At 41.0% G+C, this 27,762-nt stretch overlaps 1 protein-coding gene across 2 annotated transcripts; it reads left to right on the top strand.

The window, feature by feature from the left end:
* Nucleotides 1–26,915, top strand: CPOX (coproporphyrinogen oxidase). Of its 2 annotated transcripts, XM_003893847.5 has the most exons (9): nucleotides 1–126; nucleotides 6,108–6,281; nucleotides 12,992–13,844; nucleotides 15,585–15,728; nucleotides 15,998–16,108; nucleotides 17,892–18,033; nucleotides 20,741–20,959; nucleotides 24,858–24,962; nucleotides 25,598–26,915. In XM_003893847.5, the coding sequence occupies exons 3-9, from the start codon at nucleotides 13,292–13,294 to the stop codon at nucleotides 25,683–25,685; spliced, it is 1,362 nt and encodes a 453-aa protein (XP_003893896.2). In that variant the 5' UTR covers nucleotides 1–126; nucleotides 6,108–6,281; nucleotides 12,992–13,291; the 3' UTR covers nucleotides 25,686–26,915. The 2 variants fall into 2 exon arrangements, with proteins under 2 accessions (XP_003893896.2, XP_021789658.2); XM_021933966.2 differs by lacking the exons at nucleotides 1–126; nucleotides 6,108–6,281 and having other exon boundaries at nucleotides 12,558–13,844.
* The last annotated feature ends 847 nt before the right edge of the window (nucleotides 26,916–27,762 follow it).

The following is a 27,762-nucleotide window of genomic DNA, read 5'->3' as shown; positions in this document are numbered from 1 at the left end:
GCTCCTCCTGTTCTAGTTACTGGCATGATAAGCAGAACTGAAGTTTATTTCAGTATTTCTTAGGTCAAATGCTTCAAAGCTACCACAGTTCCTGAAAATCCACCCCAACATCTACAGGATCACCAGGTGAGATGCTGGATATACCCCCTTCTCAGCTTCTGGTGCTACAGAGACAGTCTAGTTTTTCTCTGGTGACTCCATAGTCCACAGGACTTTGCAGGGTCTGCTGCTCAAAACCTAGGGAGGATGACTGCCTGGTACTCTATACTATATGTGTGTATAAATCAGGGGGTGCGGTTGAGGCAGAGTATTTTATTACAAGCTTGAACTCTAGTTTGAGTTCCAAAGAAGGAACGATTTATAATGTTCAAATTATTATGAGTCACTGATGTGGATAATCCTAAAGTTTTCTGGAAACCCTTTCTTGGTTGGAAAAGGAGCAGCATTACATCTACCCGAGCCCCCCAATACACTGCCTCCAGCCTCTTCCCTTGCCTCCTACCCCCCCTTTCACTTCCAGAATAATCTATCTCAGATATAAACCTCATTATGCCATCTTCTACCTTAATGCCTTTTGATGGATTTCTATGGACTTGTGAATAATGCACAAGCTCTTTAACAGAGCATAAAAATACCAGCCTCATTTCCCTCCATTTTCCATTTTGCAATTTTTGTTCCTGCCATTCCATTATCACTCTAGCCAAGAGTCAGAACCTAAGGTTTTGGCCTGACTGGGTACTCACTATTAAGAAGATCCTTCTTTATTTATTTATTGATGGATTGATTGAGGCAGAGTCTCACTCTGTCACTCAGGCTGGAGTGCAGTGGAGCAATCATAGCTCAATGCAGCCTTGAACTCCTGGACATGAGCGATCCTCCTGCTTCAGCCTCCCAAAGCTGGGACTACAGGCATACACCAGCGCTTCCAACTAATTTATTTATTTAATTTTTCGTAGAGTTGAGGTCTTTCTGTGTTGCTCACAGGGGTCTCGAACTCTAGGCCTCAAGCAAACCTCCTACCTTGGCCTCCCAAAGTGCTAGGATTACAGGGTGAACCACTGTGCCTGGCCCCTTTTTACATTTCTAAAATAGCTGTGTATTTCTCAAGAGTGGCTCTCAGGTCCCCTGCTATGCAATCAATAAATATGATTATTAAAAATAATACTTATTATAATAGAGCTAATATATATTGCTAGGCACTAGGTTGTGTTCTAAGTTAACTTATCATCACAACTACCCTGAGAGAGAGGTGTTATTTCTAACTTCATCCAATGGATGAGGAAATCTAGGCACAGGGAGGTTACCTAATTGCCTAAATTCACAAATGGCAAAGCCAGTTTTCAAACCCTGGCCATCAGACTCCATGAGCCATTCCCTTAACTATGCTCTTAGAGAGTATCCCATTAAAAAGCAGGTTCATGGGCTCCTCTACAACCTCAAAACATACATTTTTAACAAGATCCCAGGGTGATTCTTCTGGAGGCTGGTTGCCAGTTAGTAGAAGGTGAGTGCCCTCTAGCGTACACACACGAGTGTCACACATTTGTTAACGTATGTTTTCTAATGTGCTCTGTAAAAAAGAGCCAATTTTCATGATGCACATATTTCAATGGTTGTAGTTGGATAAATTACATCCATGTCGATGACTCAGCTGGTTTGTACAACCTTAAATTTATTTTTGACATAAATTCTATAAACACAGTATTGCCATAAACACTGTCTCTCTCGTTAGACCCCAGCAGCTCCTAGAAATTCAATTTAAATATTGGAGGCCCCCCTTCCCATTACAGCTGGTTGTTAAGAATGGAGGTTAATAGCCTTAGTGCACAATAAATGCTAAGTAGAAAACATCACATCCACTCTGCAAGAGGCAGGTTTTATTCATCCTGTCTGTTGGTTGCACTAGACCATTAATTGTCTTCAGAAGGCCCCGCTCAGTTTATTCCCTCATAAGGGGATACCATTACACTGGAGGCCCTCAGCCTTTCTTCCTGTCATCTTTAAGTGAAAGTTAGAATAGAGATAATCCATTCACTATGTAGTGTGACGTGCATAAACTCTCTATGTTACTATGCTAGGCTATTGGTTATTCCCCCAAAATATGCTATTCATGTATTTATTAGGTCATAGTTAAGCGTTTATAACAAAAGACTCCAAAATTCAGCTGCTGAAACAAGAGTGAAGTTCATTCTCTCTGATCGAACTTTCCAGAGTCATAGTCCAAGATGCCTGTGCTGCTCTGTCATCCTCACTCAACACACAGATTTTATTTCTGGGTTCAAAGTGGCTGTTCCACTTCCTGCCTTCACAGCTGTATCCTAGCCAGTAGCGAAAAGGCCAGAGGAAGCACATTTATTCCTTTTAAGAATAAACTCAGAAGTGACACACAATAGTTTTGTTCACATCCTACTGGCCAGGATTTGATCATAAGCTTCAAGAGAGGATACAAGTGCAGTGAAAGCATTCCGTTCTACTATAGCTGCTATCTGAAGCTACTACATGCTCCACTGAAACCTGGAGAATGATTATTAAAGTAAGAAGAGAAAAATGGACTTTTGTTGGACAACTAGCTGTCTCTGCCACAGACCATTTCTTCTGTTTGTATATTTTTATGTGATTCTACAAATGTCAACTAGTCACAGAAAATAGGCAGAAAAATAAGTCTCTAGTATTTTAAGAATTCAAGTTAAGAAAATAATCGAATTTTTATAGAGATGCCACTGATTCTGTTGATAACCTTGTTTTCTTTGCTTCGTGGTCCTTCATGGTAGGTAGAGACTTCCTTATTATGAACCTAGGCAATCAGTTCAAAAGTAGGTGTAGGCAGTCATGGCATTGCATGGTTCCAAGAGGCACAAATTTCATTTCGTTATCATGATTTGGTTAAACATCACCAGCTCCCTAACAACAGAGTTCAAATTTTAGTTACCACATTAGATAACTGTGGGTAATTGTGTAAAATACAAATCTAGTGCTAGCTCTTCAGTCCACAAATCACTGCATAAATAACATACATGCATCATGTTCATGACCAATTATGCTACTTTTTTCAAAGTCTGTTGGTGACTGGTCAGTGCTCATCTGTTATTCAGTTTATGCACAATTTATGCAAAGTGTGTAGCTATGTTGTTTCTTTCTTGCCCCATGATAAACGCATGTGACATTTTACAAAAATGGGTCATCGAAAGAGGGAATTGGTCAAGAAAGATGAAAGTGCAGCATGAAACAGAAAGCAACAAAACTGGAAGTGAAATTCTAGTTGAACATAAATGGAATTACTGAAAAAATAGCTACCCAGGGGAATGTTGACATTGTTGCCTTTTGAGGCACTTAGATATTCACCCAAAAGAACTAGATTAGTCAAGGTTCTCCAGAGAAACATAACCAATGGAATGTATATGTGTTTACATATGTGGAGACAGAGAGGAATTGGTTGATTGATTTTAAGGATTATGGAGGTGGGAAAGTCCAAAATCTGCAGGGTGGGCCAGAAGAAATCCAGGGAATAACTGATGTAGCAGTTCAAGTCCGAAGGCCATCTGATGGCAGAATTTGCAAAATTCCTTCTTGCTCAGGGGAAGTCAGTCTACTGTTGTATTCAGATCTTCAACTGACGTTGAATGTAGTGGGATGAGGCCCACTTACATTTTGGAGGACAATCTGCTTCACTTCAAGTCTACTAACTTAAATGTTAATTTCATCTAAAAACCACCCTCACAAAAACATCTGGAATAATGTTTGACCCAATATCTGGGCACCATAGCCCAGCACATTTGATCCATAAAATTAACCATTACAGGAACTTAGTGAAGGCAAACTTACTGACATACATGAAGAAAGTGTTTGTGTTGGATGAAGAGATTTCAGAGGAAGTGATGCTGGAAAAAAAAAAAGAAAAAACCCATTTCACGTTAAAGAAACTATTGGAATATTTCACAACAGTGAAGGCACAAAGGATCAAATGTTGAAAGCTGATCCAGACTTAGAAAGTCTGAAAATTCACTGAGCATAGAAAAGATACTTGCTTCATATCTTCAGTTATACAATAACAAAAAGAAGGGAAGCACTGTTCAAACTACTATATAGAAGTATGAAGAAATAAAACACATTAATTCTCAGTGTTTCTAATATTTTAAATGACAATGTACCAACAAAATTAGTTTTACTGTTTTTCATCTACAACCTACAGTAACTGAGTTTTTAATGTTTCTATTAAAAATTAAATTAAAGATCACAACAGGGTGTGGTGGCTCATGCCTGTAATCCTAGCACTTTGGGAGGCCGAGGCGGGTGGATTGCCTGAACTCAGGAGTTCGAGACCAGCCTGGGCAACACGGTGAAACCCCGTCTCTACTAAAATGCAAAAAATTAGCCAGGCATGGCAGTGTGTGCCTGTAATCCCAGCTACTTGGTAAGCTGAGACAGGAGAATCGCTTGAACCCAGGAGGCGGAGGTTGTAGTGAGCTGAGATGGTGCCACTGCACTCCAGCCTGGGCAACAGAGCAAGACTCCGTCTCAAAAAGTATGTATGTATTAAAGATCACGTAACAATCCTAATTTCTTCCTATTGATTATTAAGAATGATATATCTGGCTTCTGCTTGCAAGGTCACTCTCATGGTCCCACAAGACCATGCGAAGTGAATACAGCCTATGTAATAGTTCATTTGAAGAGATTATTTGGTGACTCAAATGGAATCCCTTTTTCCTAGGAGGATGGGAAAGGCTGGCAGCTCCTCTGTGTGTCCTGAAGTTGCTAGTAAGGTGTGGGTGTTTAGTGAATGTTAGTGACATTGTATTAGCATACAATGACTCTGGGTCAGATGAAGAGCAGTGTTGTAATGTTAATAGAGCCTTAGAGATAAGATCTAGACTTGGTCTATCACTAAACCCATCTAAGCTTCAGTTTTCTAATCTATCATGTAAGTAGTGACAATAGTGGTCCTTTCTACCTTATGGGGTTTATTTGAACCTAGCACATAGAAGGTGCTAAGTAAATGTCTATAGAAAGAATAAATGATTCAGGACTCAGTTTGCCCAAGGGTAGTTACCCTACAAAGTTCCCATAACCCTTCAATTATAGTTGAGTTCCTGTTTTACACAGGAAGACTGCCTGAGTGCTGGTTAGAATGAAGGTGAGGACAAATATTTGGAGAAAGCAAGCCAGATCCTTTGAAGTTACGTATATTAGAACCCCAAATGGCTATTCCTTTGCTCAATCCTCCTACTCATTCCCCTTGACCTTTATACTCCTTGAATGCAGCCTGAATGGTGCAATTTGGGAAGAGAAGAAAATAAAACAAACCTTGAGTCTGACCATGAGGTCTCTGAATGGCACATATTCTTGTATTTTTAGTTCTCTCTGTTGCCTCATTTCCTTAAGCAAAAACAAACAGAACCATGCTCTAGTCCTCCACTCCAGATAAAAGATCAACATCACGACTTCCCACCCTGAGCTACTGTTGTTCTATATGTTCCTTAATTTCAGCTGCCACCCCAACAGGTTTTCCGAAGCTCTTGTTTCAAAGGCAGCCAGTGACTTCATAATTTCCCATAGCCTCTACTCGGTACTTCTGTTCTCTGGATGATCAGAGAGTAAAGCTTTCTGCCTGCTGACCACACTCTCCTCTTTGGTGCTATCTCCCTCCATGTTTCTGTGACATCACACTCAAGGCCCCAAGACTTCTTGCTTTTTGTCCCTAAATGTGTCTGTTGTCCCATGTTCTGACATTGAGCCACTTATCTTTTAGTTGCAAGAGTTCTTCTGAATGAGCTCATCATCCCAGCATGGTGGGTATCTCAAAAATCTCTCTCTCTGGCCCTCATCCCTTTCTGCCCTCATGTTTCCATTTATACAGCTACTAATGTCTCAAGTTCAACATGTCTGCAATAAGAGAATATTTCAAATGCACTTTTCCCTCCTCCTGCATTCATTCAACCTCACTAATTCTAGAAACAGGTCCTGGCCCAGGCTAAAGAGTTAGACATGGGGGAAAAGATCACTCTAGATAGATGCAGAGAAGAAAGGGAATTGATTTTTGACTCCCAAGTTTACATGGATTTTGATATGGGTCTAAAGTAAAAGGTCTTAAATGTGTATTTTTCAAGAGAGTATTCCAGTCCACCAGAGGAGATGAACTCTCAGTGACATGAGTGGAAGTGGCTTTATGTTTCTTGAGCAAGTACTACTGGCTGCAAGTGCCCTGAAAGCATCATGGAGGAAGATACAGGAACAATATTAAATATCTTTCTTATCGCTGCCTGATGAAGACCATTCAGCAGGTACCCAATACCCATTGTTCTTTGATTGCCTCACAGGAGGAACACCTATATATATCCCAAGACTTTGTCCTCAGCATCTTCTCAAATGACCCACCCTTTTGGTTGGCCCATAAAATTTTTAAGACTCTGAGAATGGATGGTAAGAGCATTTTATACTGACGGGATGGAGTGGCCAGGAAGCTCCTGTACCTGGACAAATGGAACAGTCAGAGAGCTTTAGCTAAACTGGTGGGAATACTTCTATTAAAATTAATAATTATCTCTATCAAACTGATTATCTCCTGTCCTCCCTGTAAACTCCTGCTCTGTACCTGCTAGTTCTTCTTTCTAAATTCCCTGTTTTTGTTAATCTTAGATATGCAGGCTCAAAACCCTAGAATCATATTAAAAAATTTCTCCCTCTGGTGGGCATTTATGGTACTTTCTGCTCATCATACTTCCCTTTTTCCAGAAATGATATCCCATATACTTTGCATCTTCCCTACCCCAAAACACTAATAGGAGAGTTGATGTTCTTACATGATTCCATTTTTTCACTCATGGCTATTTTTTATTGGTTGGTCCTAGGGTAGGTATTTGAACCAAGGTGGGAAAGAGTCTATATCAGAAAGACTTAAGCTGCAACAAAACAGCTGGCAAACAGTTCCTTAAGTTATTTTTTCTTGTATAACAAGAAGTTCGAAGGTTAGTGGCCCAGTGCTGGTTTATCTGCTCAAGGATGTCATCAGGACCCAGGCTCCTTCTTTGTAGCTGCTCTGCAAACTTTTACATGGGACTTTCAGAATCTTAGTCACAAAATGGTTGCTGCAACTCCAGGCATTACATCAATATTACTACAGGGAAGAATTAGGGAGAGGCCACAGGGACTGAAAGGATAGATACCATGAGTTGGTCCCTTTCATAAAACCTCCCTGAAATGGTATCTATACCTTTGTGAAAAAATAATTTTAAAATTATACCAGTTAAAGGAAAAGCAAATCGACAACACTAAATTGCATTGGATATTTAGACTATACACAGCTTTAAGAACCAATTATTTTAATAAAAATATGTAAGCATTTGTTACTATAGACCTAAAAGTTTAAAATGCAAATTCTAGGAGAAAAAAATGAGTTAACATCTAAAAAATTCTACTTCCTTGGTAATCTTACCACCCCTCCCATCACCCACCAAAATTTCTGATGAGTTGGGCAGAAGCATGCCAAGGCAAACACAGATTTTCAGCAATAGTTTGTTACTAATTAGCCTGAGTTTCTGTATCTATCTGAGAGCAACAGAACTGAGTCAATTTGGTAATACATTTCTTAACTTTGCCTTTCAGAATTTGATAATATTTGAAAATAGTATAGTTTAGTAAAAATAGTAAGAATTCTAGGGTGCATGTGTGTGTTGTTAGAAGGCAGTAAAGCTACCAGAGGGATAAACGTTAGAACTCTGTCTAATATGCACCAGCAGGCCTAAAATAAGTTATGTTCAACAGGGCTTTAGGAGAAGGAAAAGTTCATAAGGAGTCTGAGAAGCATGTGGAGTTTGAAAAATGATGTGTATGTACTAATACCTATAAGGCTAGTCAGAATCATTTTTGCGATAGGATCACCTAAAAAATAGTTGCAAAGCAATGCAAGAAACTAAGCTAAAAAATAGACAAGAACTTCTAGTTTACACTTTACAACTTATTAGAAACTTTTTATTTGTCCCAACTGGTTTTCTGATGTAAGAAATTACTTAGATAGGTGATGTCTTCCCCCCCCCCCACCACACTGACAAATGCAACTTAAATATAAGTATCCCACTTGGGAACAATTTGAACCCTCAGAAGGGTGATTTAAACTCACACTAACAAAGTTATTGAAGGCTTTCTTAAGCATTGAATAACAGGTTGCCAGTAGGGAGGGTGCTAGGAACCAGGGGAAGAAAGGAGTGAGGCCGTTTTCATAGAAACGCTAAGGATGAGAGGGATGGAAATCTGGAATCTAGTACACAATTTGCTCAGGAACAGCCTTTGTGACCAGGCACATGTTCAAAACAGTCTGTTCTTACTTAGCTTTAACTAACTTTACGGGTATTATGGCAGAATTAGAGCAATAATGAAGAGGTTTCTTACAAATAAACATACCAGAGAGGTTCCTTTTCATTTGATGAGGTTCATTTATCATCACCAGGCCCAGCCTAACCCCATCACAGGCATCCAGTAGAGGCCATCAACCCTTCCTACAATGACAATTCTTATTTCTTTTCCTATGTTTTTAACTTGGCCTCCTGGTAGGTTACACTAGGACTAAAAGCTAATTGTTTTTCTTCCCTAAAAGTAGCTTAGTCACTTCTCAATCCAAGCCTTTACTTTTCTTTCTTTTTTTTTTAAATTATACTTTAAGTTCTAGGGTACATGTGCACAAGGTGCAGGTTTGTTACATATGTATACATGTGCCTTGTTGATGTGCTGCACCAATTAACTCGTCATTTACATTAGGTATATCTCCTAATGCTATCCCTCCCTACCCTGCCCCACAATAGGACCCGGTGTGTGATGCTCCCGTTCCTGTGTCCAAGTGATCTCATTGTTCAATTCCCACCTATGAGTGAAAACATGCAGTGTTTGGTTTTCTGTTCTTGCGATACTTTGCTGAGAATGATGGTTTCCAGCTGCATCCATGTCCCTACAATTATGTGGTCAATTTTGGAATAAGTGTGATGTGGTGCTGAGAAGAATGTATATTCTGTTGATTTGGGGTGGAGAGTTCTGTAGACGTCTATTAGGTCCGCTTGGTGCAGAGCTGAGTTCAGTTCCTGGATATCCTTGTTAATTTTCTGTCTCGTTGATCTGTCTAATGTGGACAGTGGGGTGTTAAAGTCTCCCATTATTATTGTATGGGAGTCTAAGTCTTTTTTTAAGTCTCTAAGGACTTGCTTTATGAATCTGGGTGCTCCTGTATTGGGTGCATATATATTTAGGATAGTTAGCTCTTCCTGGTGAATTGATCCCTTTACCATTATTTAATGGCCTTCTTTGTCTCTTTTGATCTTTGATGGTTTAAAGTCTGTTTTATCAGAGACTAGGATTGCAAACCCTGCTTTTTTTTGTTTTCCATTTGCTTGGTAGATCTTCCTCCATCCCTTTATTTTGAACCTATGTGTATCTCTGCATGTGAGATGGGTCTCCTGAATACAGCAAACTGATGGGTCTTGATTCTATCCAATTTGCCAGTTTGTGTCTTTTAATTGGACCATTTAGTCCATTTACATTTAAGGTTAATATTGTTATGTGTGAACTTGATCCTGTCATTATGATATTAGCTGGTTATTTTGCTTGCTAGTTGATGCAGTTTTTTCCTAGCATCGATGGACATTTTGACATGTTTTTGCAATGGCTGGTACCTGTTGTTCCTTTCCATGTTTAGTGCTTCCTTCAGGATCTCTTGTAGGGCAGGCATGGTGGTGACAAGATCTCCAAGCATTTGCTTGTCTGTAAAGGATTTTATTTCTCCTTCACTTACGAAACTTAGTTTGACTGGATATGAAATTCTGGGTTGAAAATTCTTTTCTTTATGAATGTTGAATATCAGCCCCCACTCTCTTCTGACTTGGAGAGTTTCTGCCGAGAGATCTGCTGTTAGTCTGATGGGCTTCCCTTTGTGTGTAATCCGACCTTTCTCTCTGGCTGCCCTTAACATTTTTTCCTTCTTTTCAACTTTGGTGAATCTGACAATTATGTGTCTTGGAGTTGCTCTTCTCGAGGAATATGTTTGTGGCGTTCTCTGTATTTCTGAATTTGAACGTTGGCCTGCCTTACTAGGTTGGGGAAGTTCTCCTGGCTGATATCCTGCAGAGTGTTTTCCAACTTGGTTCCATTTTCCCCGTCACTTTCAGGCACCCCAATCAGATGCAGATTTGGTCTTTTCACATAATCCCATATTTCTCGGAGGCTTTGTTCATTTCTTTTTACTCTTTTTTCTCTACACTTCTCTTCTCGCTTCATTTCATTCATTTGATCTTCAATTGCTGATACTCTTTCTTCCAGTTGATCGAGTCGGTTACTGAAGCTTGTGCATTTGTCATGTAGTTCTCGTGTTATGGTTTTCATCTCTATCAGTTCTTTTAAGTCTTCTCTGCATTGATTATTCTAGTTATACATTCATCCATTCTTTTTTCAAGGTTTTTAGTTTCTTTGTGCTGGTTACATAGTTCCTCCTTTAGCTCTGAGAAGTTTGTATCTACTGAAGCCTTCTCTCAACTTGTCAAAGTCATTCTCCGTCCTTGATCCATTGCTGGCGATGAGCTGCGTTCCTTTGGAGGGGAGATGCGCTCTTATTTTTTGAATTTCCAGGTTTTCTAACCTGCTTTTCCCCCATCTTTGTGGTTTTATCTGCCTTTGGTCTTTGATGATGGTAACGTACTGATGGGGTTTTGGTGTGGGTGTCCTTTCTGTTTGTTAGTTTTCCTTCTAACAGTCAGGACCCTCAGCTGTAGGTCTGTTGGAGTTTGCTTGAGGTCCACTCCAGACCCTGTTTGCCTGGGTATCAGCAGCGGAGGCTGCAGAAGATAGAATATTGCTGAACAGCGAGTGTTGCTGTCTGATTCTTGCTCTGGAAGCTTCGTCTCAGGAGTATACTCTGCCATGTGAAGTGTGAGGTGTCGGTCTGCACCTAGTGGGGGATGTCTCCCAGTTAGGCTACTCAGCGGCCAGGGACCCACTTGAGCAGGCAGTCTGTCCATTCTCAGATCTCAACCTCCATGCTGGGAGATCCACTGCTCTCTTCAAAGTTGTCAGACAGGGGCATTTACCTCTGCCGAGGTTTCTGCTGCTTTTGTTTAGCTATGCCCTGTCCCCAGAGGAGGAGTCTACAGAGGCAGGCCGGCCTCCTTGAGCTGTGGTGGGCTCCACCCAATTTGAGCTTCCTGGTGGCTTTGTTTACCTACTTAAGCCTCAGCAATGGCGGTCGCCCCTCCCCCAGCCTCGCTGCCACCTTGCAGTTAGATCTCAGACTGCAGCGCTGGCAATGAGGGAGGCTCCCTGGGTGTGGGACCCTCTGGGCCAGGTGTGGGATATAATCTCCTGGTGTGCCATTTGCTAAGACCCTTGGTAAAGCACAGTATTGGGGTGGGAGTTACCTGATTTTCCAGGTGTTGTATGTCTCAATTTCCTTTGGCTAGGAAAAGGAATTCCCTTCCCCCTTGAGCTTCCCTGGTGAGGCGATGCCTCGCCCTGCTTCAGCTCTCGCTGGTTGGACTGCACCCACGGACCAGTGCCAACTGTCAGACATGCCCCAGTGAGATGAACCCAGTACCTCAGTTGAAAATGCAGAAATCACCCATCTTCTGTGTCACTCATGCTGGGAGCTGAAGGCTGAAGCTGTTTCTATTTGGCCATCTTGGGCGCGCCCGAAAACCAAGCCTTTACTTTTCACTGATTCTCAGTGGTGAGGCTTGGGCAAACACACCCACCTTGCTAACATCATGTCCCAGTGCGAGAGCTGCCAGGTGCAGTTGTGTGTAGATAAGATGCCAATTGGTCTGACTCAAAAGCCATTGAAGTTCCATCAGTGCATCCTGCCACTAAGAAAACACTTGTGGGAACAGCTACCGGTGGCTTAAATTATTATCTATTACTAGAGATTAAAACCATCCTGGAGACTTTTGGGACAAATTAGCCCATGACAATAGTTCTCACACTTTTACGTCCAGGAACCATGGAGCTCTGGTATGGTTACAGGGGAGACAAAGACTTGCCTGTCAAATCTGTTAGCTTCTTTCCTCATGTCTTTAAAGGGTAGGGGAAGGGAGACAGAGTGGGAGGAAGTGTGGATATTTGCCCTGCCTAGTTTATAGCAGTTGTTGTAAGTATTAAACGTGAGCAATATTTAGGAGCATCCCACAGTAGTAGAATAACTATTTTTTAAATTATTTGTTAATCACCAAAACACAGGAATTTTCTACTGGTTAACCAAAACGGTCATGTTGCTTTTCCTTTTTCTAAAATAATCAAGTAGGCACTATAGAAGCAAGGCCTGGGGAAATCTTTTTTTTTTTTTTTTTAGACAAAGTCTCACTCTGTCACCCAGGCTGGAGTGCAGTGGCGCGATCTCGGCTTACTGCAACCTCTGCCTCCCGGGTTCAAGCGATTCTCCTGCCTCAGCCTCCCTAGTAGCTGAGACTACAGGCACACGCTGTCACGCCCGGCTATTTTTTTTTTTTGTATTTTTAGTAGAGACAGGGTTTCACCATGTTGGCCAGGCTGGTCGCGAACTCCTGACCTCATCTGATCCACCCGCCTGGGCCTTCCAAAGTGCTAGGATTACAGGCGTGAGCCACTGCGCCCGGCTCCGGCCTGGGGAAATCTTAAGGACAGAACTGTGATGTGCACTCGATCACAAAGTCTTCTAGATTCTCTTCCGAGTCCATTACTAGCTTCTCCCACTCTCCTTAGAAAATCATCCTTAAGCAAGGAGTTTCCCAGCCTGCCCATCCCCTCTGAAAACTCTAGAGGACCAGGACCCAGGGCGACGGGAGGGTCTATAGTCCATAGATCCTGAGCCAGGCTCTGTATTCTGCAAACCCTGTTTGAAAATGTAAGCGGGACTGGGATCTCTGCCACATTTCCGCCCCAGTCCGCCCTCAGCCTCCCAGCCGGACTCTATCTTCTCTCCTTGGCTGAGTAAACAGCCGACCTGAAGTTGTACGTGACAAGAGAGCCTCTGTTATCTCTCCCGTAGCTTCTACAGCACCGTCCCCGCCCCGCTCTCTTCCCTTCGGACCAGCCCTTCTGGGTGCGTCGGATTCTTATCTCCCGCCCCGCGCGGGGACGCTGCAGGCGGCGATAGGATCCGGACTACAGCTCCCAGCACGCCCCACTTCCCGCCCCCGCCGCCGGAGCCCGACGCTGCAGTGGCTCTTCCCGAAAGGTTCTTTCGTCCTGTGCAGCTCCCGGGCTCAGGACTCCCGGGGTCGGGGTGGGTCGGCTCAAAGGCCGGGCTCTGGGACGCAGGCACTGCCCCAGGTGATAGTGCGGGAGCATGGCCTTGCAGCTGGGCAGGCTGAGCGTCGGCCCCTGCTGGCGCGTGGCGCGGGGCGGCTGCAGAGGGCTCCGCGCCTGGTCCCAGTGCGGCGGCGGAGGGCTCCGAGCCTGGTCCCAGCACAGCGCAGCCAGACGCATATGCCGGCCCCCTGGCCCGGCTGGCACGGAGCAGAGCCGCGGGCTGGGGCACGGCCCGACGGCGAGAGGCGGCCCCTGGCTGGGGACAGGGCTGGCCGCGGCGCTGGCGGGGTTGGTGGGGCTGGCCGCCGCTGCCCTCGGGCATGTGCAGCGGGCGGAGATGGTGCCTAAGAGCTCGGGGACGCGGGCCCCTTCGCTGGGGAGGCCGGAGGAGGAGGATGAGCTGGCCCGCCGCTGCAGCAGCTTCATGGCCCCGCCTGTGACCGACCTGGGCGAGCTGCGGAGGAGGCCGGGCGACATGAAGACCAAGATGGAGCTGTTGATCCTGGAGACCCAGGCCCAGGTGTGTCAGGCTCTGGCACAGGTAGACGGGGGCGCCAGCTTTTCTGTGGACCGGTGGGAGAGGAAGGAAGGTAAGGAGGCCGGGCCTTGGCGGGAGGTGGAGATGGGGGAAAAAGGGTCAGGTTCCAGATTGCAGACAGAAAATATAATAGTTCACAATATGAGATGGGGTAGGTAGGGGTTACCCACAGAGAGGCCGCTGATAAAAAGATGGACACGAAAGGGTCACCAGCCCTCTGCTTGCAGGTGTGGACCCAGATCAGCTGTCACTGTGGTACTGCATTTCAAAATCTTTGCAATTCCATAGCAGCTTTTTGTTTGTTTGTTTGTTTGTTTGTTTGTTTTAGAACTTTTAAGGGGTATTTGTAACTAACAAGCTTAGATGTCCAAAGTTCGTTATTGAACATAAATTTCAATAGATTATGGAACACATTTTGTCTCCTTCTCTGGGTGAATTTGCCCTTTTTCCTCTTTAGGAGATGGAAAGAACTCATCTCCTGCGCGCTAAGTGTCGGCGAAACTCCTCCAGCCAGGATGTCATTGTGTCAGAGTCTTCCTACTTCTTTTTACTGTTGTGCAAGATATATTTGATTGGTTTCTCAGTAGCACTACCAAATGCACGCGTCAGATTTCCTGCTAGGAAAATCTTCCCTTCTAATGTCAAAATACCTGAGCATCAGAACCCAGTTCTCATAGAGGCATACATTCATGACTGTGTTGTTGCCCATACAGTGAAACCCCACATCTTGAGTGGAAACTTGAAGGATTCCTGACTTTTCCTGTTTTGAGCAGTGATATTGCTACATCTATATTAAATGAAGTTCAGTCTAGTTTTCCATCTTGTAATGTTTTCAAGCAAAGACCACTGAACTAGGACACAACCTCAAGTACTAGACTAGCCGTGTGACCCTCAGAAGTTACTTTTTTTATGGCTGTTTTCCCATCTATGAAATATATATATATTTCATCTCATTTAATCCTCATAATACCCATATATATGGATGGAATATATGTGAAGTGCTTAGAATATTGTCTGAAGCATAAGCAGCATTTAGATAAATTGTTGCAGCCACTCGTCAGCAGTTTGGTCTTGGATAAGGTATTTTGCCCCTCTGGTCCTCAGTTTTCTCATTTGGAACATATGAGGGTTGTACTGGATCATCTTATCTCCCATCCAGCTCTAAATGTTCTTAGAAATAAAACAAGCCAAACATGAACTTTGATGAAACATTGTCCTTACAGTGACCCTAGTACCTTAAAAAAAATTAGTAGTAAGGCTCATACACGTGACTACTAATGTGCGTCTCACTTTAAGGTTCTGAATCCCTTCAGAGTTTGAATATCTACTATTTCTTAATTGCCTGTAAATAAAATTAAAAGGCAAACAGCACACTGAGAAAGAAATTTTTGAAACAATATTGATCTCTTAAATTCAGTAATAATGGAACACCCTTCAAGTCTACCCATTCCCATTTTTAACCTTAGCTTTCTCTCATATATCATAACTGATAGATGCCATTCTGAACAGTAGAATCTGAAGGGAGAATATTCCAGTGATTTATTTTAGATGATGGCAGGAGAATGTTGAAGAAATATTCAGTTTAGTGATATGACAAGGTCCAGTATTTGCCCAATATTAATAGTGTATGTTATAAAGCTGAGCTAGTTATCTAATTGTATTGTACATAAAATGATAAATACACTGATATAAAAGATTTGGGAAACAGGAAGATGACCATCTTCATGCAAGGGTTGCTTTCAGTTTTGCACATACTCTTACATTCCCTCCTTTTTTACATTTCTATACACAGGAGGTGGTGGCATCAGCTGTGTACTTCAAGATGGGTGTGTTTTCGAAAAGGCTGGGGTGAGCATTTCTGTTGTTCATGGAAATCTTTCAGAGGAAGCTGCAAAACAAATGAGAAGCAGAGGAAAAGTTCTGAAGACTAAAGATGGTAAATCAGACAGCCTCGACAGTCTTTAATAGTCCCTGCAAACCTTATTTTGTCCACAAGTTTTATTTATAAATTAAATACTGCTTCTGAAAAAAGCCATTTGAGTTCATATGCTGCATGTTGAGAATTACTTTTTTTAAATTATGTTTTTAAGAGACAATGTAAAAATCAGCTTTTGAAAATTGACTTAGAAATCATATTAGAGTTAAATTGTATCAAGCCATTCAAGGTAACTGAATATAGCTCACTACTCGTATTTTACTTTCCAGGTAAATTGCCATTTTGCGCTATGGGCGTGAGCTCTGTTATCCACCCCAAGAATCCTCATGCTCCTACTATCCATTTCAACTACAGATACTTTGAAGTAGAAGAAGCTGATGGTAAGGGTCTCAGGAGCTATGGAAAGTACTATTGTGCAAAATGTGCATTTTGAAACAGATAAGAGAGCATAACATCTAAAAGTGAGAAAGAGTAGTCTTAAGTAGGTCTTTCAGGAGGCATATAAAGGCAATTTCTTGGCAAGTGCAATGGATTCTGCCCAAGACATGACAAGTAAGAATGGGGCCAGGCATGGTGGCTCATGCCTGTAATCCCAGCACTTTGGGAGGCTGAGGCGGGTGGATCACTTGAGGTCAGGAGTTCAAGACCAGCCTGACCAACATGGTGAAACCCCCTCTCTACTAAACTTAGCTGGGTGTGGTGGCACGCACCTGTAGTCCCAGCTACTTGGGCGGCTGAGGTGGAAGAATCACTTCAACCTGGGTGACAGGTTGCGGTGAGCGGAGATTGCTCCACTGCACTGCACTCCAGCCTGGGTGACAGAGCGAGATTCCATCCCAAAAAAAAAAAAAAAAAAAAAAAAAAGAACGATATTGACTGACTCTAACCTTCCCATATCTTCCCATATTTCCTCCAGCATAGAAGGAATGATTTAATGAATCTGAACTTCAGTGTGCGCCCAGGGTTCTTTGCAAACATAAATTCATTACATCTGAAGGAACACCTTTTGTACGAGGTTAAGTTGAAATTGAGAGCTTGCTTTTGGAAAATATTTTACGTATGCATAGCTTTGCTAGTCACCAGGGCATTAGCAGTGGGTCTAAAGTGGGATGCAGTTGATGATGCCTCCTGTGCATGTAGTTCCAACCTGTCTCTTACCTGATGCCACATGTCAGAGTACCTGTGCAGTGCCACGCCTATTCCTATTGGTGTCTCTGTAGGTGATGGCATTTAAAGTCACTGCTTTAACTTTTCATTTTGAAGCCATTCAGCGTGGTTCAACCTTTTATGTTTAAAGTTGCTAACTAGTATTGACAACTCATACACCCGTGAATATATGAAACAGTTATTCTCAAGTGGTAAGTTACCTCAGCAAGTGTTTTTACTCTTTCTAGGAAAGGGGAGGGGTGGTAGTGGTTCTTAATACAAGGAGTGTCAGAATCTCCTGGGAAGTGTTTATAAACTACAGATTCCTGGGTCAGAGATGTGGGTTTGTTTGGGGTTTTTCTTTTTTGTGATCTAGCTATTTTAAGCTCCTCGTGATTCTCCTCTACAGCCAGAGTTGCAGTCCACTTCCTGATCCACCAGTGTACTGTTTTATCACTCACTGCCCTGCATATAATTCCTTGCAAGTTCCACTTTCTTACTTTTTACTTTATTTCTAATTTTTTGTTGTTGTTTTGTTTTGTTTTGTGTTTTTGAGATGGAGTCTCACTCTTGTCTCCCAGGCTGGAGTGCAGTGGCGCGATCTCAGCTTACTGCAACCTCCACCTCCTGGGTTCAAGCGATTCTCCTGCCTCAGCCTCCTGAGTAGCTGGGATTATAGGTGGCCACCACGCCCGGCTATTTTTCGTATTTTTAGTAGCAGCGAGATTTCACCATATTGGCCAGGCTGGTCTCGAACTCCTGACCTCAGGCGATCTGCCCACCTCGGCCTCCCAAAGTGCTGGGATTACAGGCATGAGCCACCGCACCTGGCCGCTTTTACCTCTCTTTTTCTGCCTGGGCCTTACTGGTCTTCAGAGCTAAAATCAGTTAAAATTTCTTTTTATTGTCATCCATTTTATGCTGAATAAATTAAGCTGCTAAATTAAGTTTTCTAATATAGCCAGTAATGCTGAAGCTCGAAAGTCCGCATTAGAATCCCATGTCTTGATTTGGTAGGCAACAAGCAGTGGTGGTTTGGTGGTGGATGTGACCTCACTCCAACATACTTGAACCAAGAAGATGCTGTCCATTTTCACAGAACTCTAAAGGAGGCTTGTGACCAGCATGGTCCAGAGCTCTACCCCAAATTTAAAAAATGGTAGGTAAAGTTACTGAACTTTCATGACCCCAAAATTACATTCTATTCCTTCTGAAGGCAACTATTATGTCACTAAATACCCTCTTCTGCTTATGAAAATGGAACTATTTTTCTTACTTTACTCATCAGAAGAATTAGAATACTAGTTTTAAGTGGTTGTATTAAATTATTTAGTTAGGAATATTATAATATAAATTGAGTAGTAACATCTATTTATTCCAAATGATTTAGAATGATAGACTGTAAACTATAAGGTGATCTATGCTTGAGAATGAGAGGCTTTTTAATCTAGAGTGGGTTGTTAAATTCTCATTCCAGATGAGAATTATTGTTCCTGATGTTGACTTGGGAATGTGTAAGGGCATGGGAAGGGTTGGAGAACCACTAGAGGGAGATGCCCACATAGCAGAGATTTTGGCCAAGGGGAAAGAGGAATTGGAGAATTTGTTGAAGAAATTCTAATGATAAAATAAGAAAACAAACAAAAGTTGGAAGAAGACCCAGAATATTTGTTATCATCAAATGGAATCTTGGCACAAATTGTTTGGAATATGAGTAAAGGACTCAATTTTGCTTAGCGCTCATTGACATTCTTGAAAAAGGAAGAACAGAAAGAATTTTTGTCTTTTTGCTTTGTTTTTAGAGCTAATAGTTGTAGAATGTTAATGTCATTTATGCAAGAGTGTGCAGTTCAGCTTTAAAATTGCCAGAAAAGATGAAACATTTGAATATTCTCCTCTTGATTTAACATTACTACTGAAAAGTATATAGCCATGGATGCATGCAGATACTAGTTGTCTTGTAAACTCTCTCAGAACTTAGCATCCTTCCAGGAGGACTAATAGAGTAGACAGTTCTCTTTTGGTTCTTTTTTCTAGCTATTACTGAGATGACTTTAAGCAGTGTTAGGTAATACAATATCTACGATGCTAGCTAGTTAAAAAGAAGTTATTGGTATAAGTGCTTGGGTTTGAATATTTGTCCCCTCCAAAACTCATGTCGAAATGTAACCCCCAATCTGGCAGTATTAAGAGCTGGGCCCTTTAAGAGGTGATTGGGCAGAGCCCTGATGGATGGATTAATCTATTCATGCATTAATGGGTTAAATTCATGGGAGCGGGACTGGTGGCTTTATAAGAAGAGACCTGAGCTAGCACGTTCAGCCCCCGACCATGTGATGTGTGCTGCCTCAGGACTCTGTAGAGACCCCACCGGCAAGAACGCTCACACTAGATGAGGCCCCTCAAACTTGAACTTCTCAGCTTCCATAACTTAAGAAATAAGTTCCTTTTACTTATAAATTACGCAGTTTCAGCAATTCTGTTATAAGCAAAGGAACACCGACTAAGAAGTAAGTAGATTACTTAATTTTATAATGTTTTGAAGAGAGATTTTGAAATGGTATGATTTGGGTTAAAAACTGACTTTACAGTCTTGCTCAGGATATACTTTTTTAGACTGTGTTAATAAAATGTGCATATAAAGAAGGCCAACAAGTCATGATTGAGGTGAATTCTACCGATGTGGCAGTTCTAGGGATCTGCATCTGTTGTTCTGTTGTTGTTGTTGTTGTTTAAGCAATTGAAGCTGTATTTAAGGTGACCTTTTAAATAGCTTTTAGTTTTTGTTTGAACATGTTTTTCTATTTAAGGACCCTTATGCAGAGATTATCAAAAGAACTACTTTTAGGATATAAACTATTTTACGAGTTTAACAGTTAGGAAATGGCTTCTTAGGAAACCTGTTCTAGTAGCCATAGAGGGGAAAAGACTCAAGAACAGATTAATAGTTTTATGTGCTGCCTCACAGGGTAAGCTTTCATATGTCTGATATGACATATGAAAGAATAAAAAATATTCTCTGATCTTTTTTTTCCACCAACTTTTCCCTCTGTCATTCATGCTATAGAACCATCAAATTTTATTGCTGAAAGAGACCTGATTGTGTATAGTACCTTCCTTTGGTGAATAAAGAACTCACTCGAGAGAGCTTGGCTTTGCACCATAGTTGGTGTCATTGTTAGTGGAAGATTCCTGGCCTCCTGCCTCCTACAAAAGCATCAGTGCTTCTGAAGGCAGCAGCTTGTTCCAAGAAATACAGTATCAATATTGGACTGTTTCTCTGTTCACTAAAGTTCTTAGAGTTTCACATCGTTTACATAGACTTGTGTGAGATTGCCTGGTTGCTTTGAAAATAAGAGGATAAGCATTTTCGGCGGGCGCTGTGGCTCACTCCAGCACTTTGGGAGGCCGAGTTGGGCGGATCACGAGGTCAGGAGATCGAGACCATCCTGGCTAACACGGTGAAACTCCATCTGTACTAAAAATACAAACAATTAGCCGGGCGTGGTGGCGGGTGCCTGTAGTCCCAGCTACTTGGGAGGCTGAGGCAGGAGAATGGCGTGAATCCGGGAGGCAGAGCTTGTGGTGAGCCGAGATCGTGCCACTGCACTCCAGCCTGGGAGACAGCGAGACTCCGTCTCAAAAAAAGAAAAAAAAGAAAAAAAAAAAGATAAGCATTTTCTACCTTGGTGATACCTGTAAAAAATCTGTCTAAAATCCTCATTTCATTTTCATAGTTGGACAGCAAATTAGGACACTATCCTGACATTAGTTGAGGATAGTGCTATAACCTGAAAGTCTCACATTGATTTTCACGTCTCTTTTTTTCCATTTGATCCCTGGTTTGGCGCGGCTGTGTTTTCCAGGTGCGATGATTACTTCTTTATAGCCCATCGTGGAGAGCGGCGGGGCATTGGTGGTATCTTTTTTGATGATCTTGACTCTCCGTCCAAGGAGGAGGTGTTTCGCTTTGTACAGAGCTGTGCCAAGGCTGTAGTTCCTTCTTATATTCCCCTTGTGAAAAAGCACTGTGATGACTCATTCACGCCCCAGGAGAAGCTGTGGCAGCAGCTCAGAAGAGGACGGTAAGTGACTGGAGAATGAATTCTTTCATGGCGTAACTGGGGGAGGTGGAGCAGCTCTTAATAATAGCAGGTGTTGTGTTGTCCGATACTTTGTAATAGTTGTGTTAATTTCTTTTCAGAGCTAGATGGATAGTAAATGAATTAAAAGACATTGTGTAAAGTAATAGTATAATTATAGCAAAGTTTATTTAATTCATCTATACGTTAGAGACTCATAGTAGGCATGTAGTAAGTACTTGCCGAATTTAATTCTGCTGATTTCTCTTAGTCTTCTAGTAATACCCTCCAGCCTTATGTCAACATGTGAGCCTCATTTAATGTCTTTGCGGCTTTGTAAATTTGGAAGCACACTTTTTTTCATTCATCTTAAAGATTTCACAGAAGTTATTTTAATGGAAATAATTTCAGAAATTCTGCCGGCCTCTCCATTAGGCATTTTGTATCTGATGTTTTTCAGCAAACCTGTAAGATAGGTGTAATCATCTTTTTTCAGAAAGTTAAATCTGTTGCCCAAGAGAAATAGCTGGTAAATATAAGATCTCAGATGTGGAACTGGGTCAAAATGACTTCAAAACTTGTAGTCTGTGTAGTGCATAAGGTTAAGCAGTTGAAGCAGGTTTGTGCTTCTTACCATGATACTCACCTTAACCACCCTGCTCTGTGCAGTGAGCCTCGTGAGCTCAGTGGGGTGTCCATTCTGAGACTATCTCCCGCCACGGTCTACTTGTAAATCCACTCCAAATTACACAGCCTGCTGGCCCCGATCAGTTTCTCATTGCCACCTTAAATGCCTGTATAGTACTGAAACATGGCTATAAAATGGATTTTCTCATTGATGTTAATTCTGTGTTAGGCAAAAGAAGCTTTGGGTACTAAGGAGGTAAAGCTTTTGCCTTAAAGAGGTCAACTTAAATAATGTTTCAAGTCTAAAGATAAACATTTGCGTATATCCTTTTTTATGACTGCCTGTGCTATCTGGTTCCCATTTATTAACTTGAAAAACATGAGAGTAAATTTTTAGAAACTTCTTAAAGAATACATCTATTTTGGAACATGTTTTTTGTTCGTTTCCATAATTTCTTGAATATACCTTTACCACTCTTTCCTTCTTTCACTTGATATTTATTTTGCGGCCCCTGTGATGAGGCACTATCTTGGCTACCAGGTGGCCATAACATGGACCTGACATAAAGAGTCTCATAGTTTAGTGGGGATGACATACCTAAGAGGACAATTTAGAACTCTGTGCAAAGTAAAGTATTCTAGTTTTGCACAAGATTTTATAGGCAAAGTTGGCAGATTTTGTCAATACTAGTTAGGTGAATCCTTTAAAACTTCATAGACAGGAGTAATGGTTTGTTTTGTTTTTTATACGTCGTTTGATGGCAGATCATTCTGAAAGTCATTGTGTGTGTATCATTGCATGTCTGGTGTCATGAGATAGGCAGAACTGTGGGGGTATTAGATTAATTTTCTATGGTATGGTGTGTGACTCTTCTTCAAAGACAGCTTCTTTCTGCCTCCCTTATCTCTGGGCCTTAAGATGGTGATAAACTCTGGGGACTAGGATAACTCCAGCTCTTCTCTGGGGCTATCAACACTGTCTTTGGTTTCTAATACTGCAGTCATGACCCGTTATCTATCCTTTTCACTTACTGTTACCCACCTTCCCCTGTTTTCACCCCCTCCAAACAGCAGTCAGTCTCGTTCCCTTTTGACTGTACAGTCTCTTATTTGGCAATCTCATCCAGTTTCTTGCCCTCAGTGACTACTCTCCTACCCCAGACTTTGAACGTCAGTCTTACAGTTATCCTTTTCATAGCAAAACAGAAATTAAAGACCTTTAACTTATTTGTTCGTTGTATTTTGGGAAAGGGAAACAGGATAAAATGTAGGCATTAGTTAAATTGAAGGGATTGGTTAAAGTCCCTAACTTATAGGCACCCCAGAGAGGACAGATGTATGAAAAGGATGAGAAATTATAAAAAAAAAAAAAAGAAAAGAAAATGCTGCAACTCAACACTACCTTTTATTATGATTGCTGTTAATCTGCAGAGAGACTGAATTAGATAACTACTTATTAATGCAATTAACTACTTTAAGAAAGAGGAATATATAGAATATCAGATCTATACCAGGAAAAGGAGATGGACATTTTTTATTAAAAAACATTTTTTTTTTAAAAAAGAAAGATCAGATCTAAGTGCAGCTTGGTGGGAGGTAGAGAGGCCAATGTAAAGAGAGGGGCATCATTCGCTCAATAGAGGAAAGGATCTGACAGAAAATTCATTTAGGACTCTTTACAAGGGTCTCTGTGGTAGGTTTTCAAATACATCAATATAAACTAGAGAACCATACCCATCCCTTAGATGTTTCAGAAACATAATATCAGGTGAAAAAGGTAGCCAAAAGATAGAATTCTTTTCCATGGTCTTAGAAAAGGATTCAGAAGAGTCACTTAAATTATTTTTTGGAACAGACACAAGAAGGTATTAAATAGTTCTTTGTACATAAAAGTCAATGATAAACGGTGAGAGTTAGAAAGGGAGCATAGATAAAATTCTTTACACTTTTGCAGGGCTTTTGACAAGTTCCATATACAAAAGGTGCTTTTAAATAATTCAAGTATTGTGGGCTGGGCGTGGTGGCTCAGGCCTGTAATCCCAGCACTTTGGGATGCTGAGGTGGGTGGATCACGAGGTCAGGAGATCGAGACCATCCTGGCTAACACGGTGAAACCCTGTCTCTACTAAAAATACAAAAAATTAGCCAGGCGTGGTGGCGGGCGCCTATAGTCCCAGCTACTCGGGAGGCTGAGGTAGGAGAATGGCGTGAACCCAGGAGGCAGAGATTGCAGTGAACCGAGACCGCGCCACTGCACTCCAGCCTGGGCAACAGAGTGAGACTCTGTCTCAAAAAAAAAAAAAAATTATTGTGAGAACCTAGAGAATATTTTGCTATAGATGGGCATCAAGACAGTAACCAATAGGTAAATAAGACTATGTGAGAGAAGTTTAGACCAAGGGAGTAATTTCTGAATTAGATAAATGATCTGAAAGGGGCACTGTTTATTGAACTTTTCAGATTTTGAATCAGTCTAAATGCTTTTGAGTAGTAGAAATTATCCTTTTGAAATCAGAGAGGAAGACCTTTTTACATCCTATGTTAAAGGCAGAGGCAGGATTTTAAACTGGATGGAGTCCAGATCTGACTAGGGCAGTTAATATACTGAACCAAGTTTTAGTTGATGCTAAGGGTATTTAAAAAAAAAAAAAGAAAATGCTGCAACTCAACACTACCTTTTATTATGATTGCTATTAATCTGCAAAGAGACTGAATTATGTGACTGCTTATTAATGAAATTAACTACTTTAAGAAAGAGGAATATATAGAATATCATAGTCCATTGTTAATAGATTATTGTTAGCTGTAGTTGGCCTTTCAGATACAGAAGTTTTACACCATCTTGGTAGTAGTACTCGTGAGTTACAGACAGTGAAATGAAATCTTTGACTCTGAAACATTCCAGAGTATGAGGAAGGCCAGAAGGAGCTGGGTTATCTTGAGAAGGGATGCATTTTTTTTTCTTAATTGTTGTGCTTTAAATTTCTCAGCTTTGTGTCAATTCTGTTTACTTATGGGAAAACATAACCTTGTATTGTGACTGCTCTATGTTGGGTCAGACTCTGTATTCTATTGTTCGGTGGGTAGAATAACCTTTTATTTCTGCCTGTCCAGATGGAGAGCTCTCAGTGGGCTGTAGGGTGGTGTCCTCTGTGCCAGTTCCAACTGATGGGAACTGGGGGAAAAAACCCACCCCTTTTTAAATATTTGTTATGGGTTAGTCTTAAGATTGTACTGAGCTGGCCCTTAATGTTATTTGATGTATTTATGGCAGGTATGTAGAATTTAATCTGCTGTATGATCGGGGCACAAAGTTTGGCCTCTTCACTCCAGGATCCAGAATTGAAAGTATCTTGATGTCTTTACCTCTAACTGCCCGGTAAGAAGATAACTCATTTTAGTAGTTACCCCTACACTCCCAATTCCCAAACACCCACAGAATATGAAAGTTAACACCGCAGATGTCATACCTAGGTCTGTGTTAGTTTTGACTTTGCTGATTTGATAAGAAAATCACCGTCAAATAAGGCAAATCAAATTGGATATTTTAAGTGGTGACATGGTGAATGCCACAGCTCTGTGAGGGCAAGGAGAGGCTAGAGGGAGAGAGAATACAGGCTGAGTCATGGTGGCTAGGAGGTGAGATGGACTTTCCCTGCCTATTTGTTTATCTGGGAAGAGGTATGCATAAGTATTAAGCTAAAGAAAGTTTGCCCATGGATCACCTGAGGTTCTATACTTTATGAAACCCTGGTTTATGTTAAAGGTGTATTTTGGCTCTGGGATAGTAATATTAGTCAAAGCATACCCAAGAGTTATCAGGAAACTATTTTTTTGGCAAATAGTTTTTTTAAAGGTCAAGTTGGTACAAGGCACATCAGGCACAGTAGAGACAAAGAAGTATAAGGCTTTTTTTTTTTTTTGATTCTTAGGATTTTATTTTTCATTTAAGTAAAGAGGTACATATGTCATTATTTTTTATGGTTTTTTTGCTTTTGTTTTGGACACGCATAGATGGGAGTACATGCATTCACCCTCAGAGAATTCCAAAGAAGCTGAAATTCTGGAAGTTCTGCGCCATCCAAGGGACTGGGTGTGTTGATACAGGCAGAGTGGCCGTGCGGGGGTTTGGAGGGCACAGGATGTGTGCTCCCCATGCCACTGGCCGGCACTTTGCCACTGTGTGGCAGTTACCTGTGCCTTAGTCTTTTCCACTCTGCACCCCACCTCGTGGGCAGATGGTAACATGTTTTGGATGCTGTCAGTGATGAATGGTGAGATGGCAGATTGTCAGAGTCAATTGATGACACCTCATTTATACTTGTAGTGTCATTTTATATGACTAGTTTACAAAATTGGACATTGAGTTTCCAAGTATTGAGATAAGGGAATGTAAATAGTATTATATGTATCAGGAAATTTCTCATCTTGTTTTTGTTTCATGGGTTTTTTAAAGTTTTCATTTCTGCCATAAAAATCTGTGGTGGAATACATTTTGTTTTCATTAATTCAGTGACGTTGACTCTTCAGAGTAATTTTAGAACTTGAAGGTAAAAATTTACTTTGTCAATACTGAAGTCTCCGCTGTAATCTTTATACATCTTTCTCCAGAGAACATGATAGTGTCAAGTAGATATATATTTTTATAATAGGTATTTAGAAGCACTTGAAATATTCTTAATCTCTGCATGTGTTACAATTCAGTTATTTCTGTAGTTTGTAAACTCTAAAGTGACATTACTATTAAGAGATGTGTAAGTTGTCATTTTGATTTTTGTGGAACCATTGTTTGTTAATGTTGGGATTCTCTGCCCTTTTGAATGAAAGCTTATTTCCCTGAATGCTGATACTTAAAAGTTTTCTATTTCAGACATCTCTATGTGGAAGTTGAGACTAAGAATAATCCTAGGGATGCCATGAATTTAGGCAATGTTTCTCATTTGGAAAATGAAATGAGAAATAATTTCCTTCTTTAAAGCAAATATATATAGTATGAGAAACTTGGAGGCATTTCATGCACACATTTCTTAGCAAAATGGACACATTGAAAAGTCCTCTTTTTTATGTTAGAGATTCTGCAGCTCTTTGCTCTTAAGAGAAAATCGCAACAGGATTCTTAATGTGTGACTTCTTTGTTCATATAATAATATGAATGTATTATTTTATTTGCTTCATAATAAAGTTTATAAGGAACAGCATCTCATACATATCATTATCTTGGAACACGTTGAATGTATGTGATTGTGTGTGGCCTTTTTAGGGCTGGAAAATGTATGAATTCTTCAACTGTCTTATAACACATCTAATAAATTTTATTATGAAATAAGACTAAGAAATATTTATATTTTTTGTTGCCAGGATAATATAGGAAAATGCAAATATTTCTTAGTACAGTTGATCCTTGAACAACATTAGGGTGAGGGGCCCCAACTCCTCCTTACTGCACGCAGTTTCAAGTGCTTGTATAACTTTTGACTCTCCCAAAAGTTAATCACTATTAGCCTACTGTTGACTGGTAGCCTGACCAATAACATAGTCAATTCACACATGTTTTGTGTTATATGTATTATATACTCTTCTTACAAGCTAAAAAAATGAAAATGTTATTAAGGAAATCATAAGAAAGAAGATATATTTGCTATTCATTAGGTGGAAGTGAATGATCGTAAAGGTCTTCATCCTCATTGACTTCATGTTGGGTAGGCTTAGTGGGAGTGGTAAGAAGAAGAGTAGGTCTTGCTCTCTAAAGGGTGGCAGAGGTGGAAGAAAATCTGCAAAGAAGCAAAACTGTGCAGTTCAAACCTGTGTTCAAGGCTCAACTATACTAATGCCAGAGTTCCTGATTCCTAGGTATTTTACTCAAGAAAAATGCAAGTTTTGTACTCAGTTTTCACAGCAGCTTTATTCAATGGTTGAAAATTAGAAACAGCCCAAATGGCTAACAGCAGGTGAGCAGATAAACAACTTGTGATATATGCATATATTAAAATACTAAGCAATGAAAAGGAATAACTGTTGCTAATGACAGTAACATGGATGAACGTCAAAAGCATTATGCCAAGTGAAAGCCACACATAAAAGTAGTTACTATATGACTACATTATAAGAAAACCTAGAAAAAGCAAAGCTTTAATGACAGAAAGCAGATCAGTGGACGTCAGGGGCCAGGGGATGCAGAT

The sequence above is a fragment of the Papio anubis genome, chromosome 2, assembly GCF_008728515.1.
Source record: "Papio anubis isolate 15944 chromosome 2, Panubis1.0, whole genome shotgun sequence".
Taxonomy (NCBI): Eukaryota; Metazoa; Chordata; class Mammalia; order Primates; family Cercopithecidae; genus Papio; species Papio anubis.
The sequence above is the reverse complement of the archived record's forward strand: the minus strand, read 5'-3'. Positions and strand labels throughout refer to the sequence as shown.

Excerpts from the sequence above, each read along its gene's own strand:
- CPOX (XM_003893847.5), top strand. The coding sequence starts at position 13,292 with ATGGCCTTGCAGCTGGGCAGGCTGAGCGTCGGCCCCTGCTGGCGCGTG. Across the intron at positions 15,729-15,997 it reads AGTTCTGAAGACTAAAGATG|GTAAATTGCCATTTTGCGCT; the intron begins GTAAATCAGACA and ends TTTACTTTCCAG. Across the intron at positions 20,960-24,857 it reads CAGCAGCTCAGAAGAGGACG|GTATGTAGAATTTAATCTGC; the intron begins GTAAGTGACTGG and ends TATTTATGGCAG.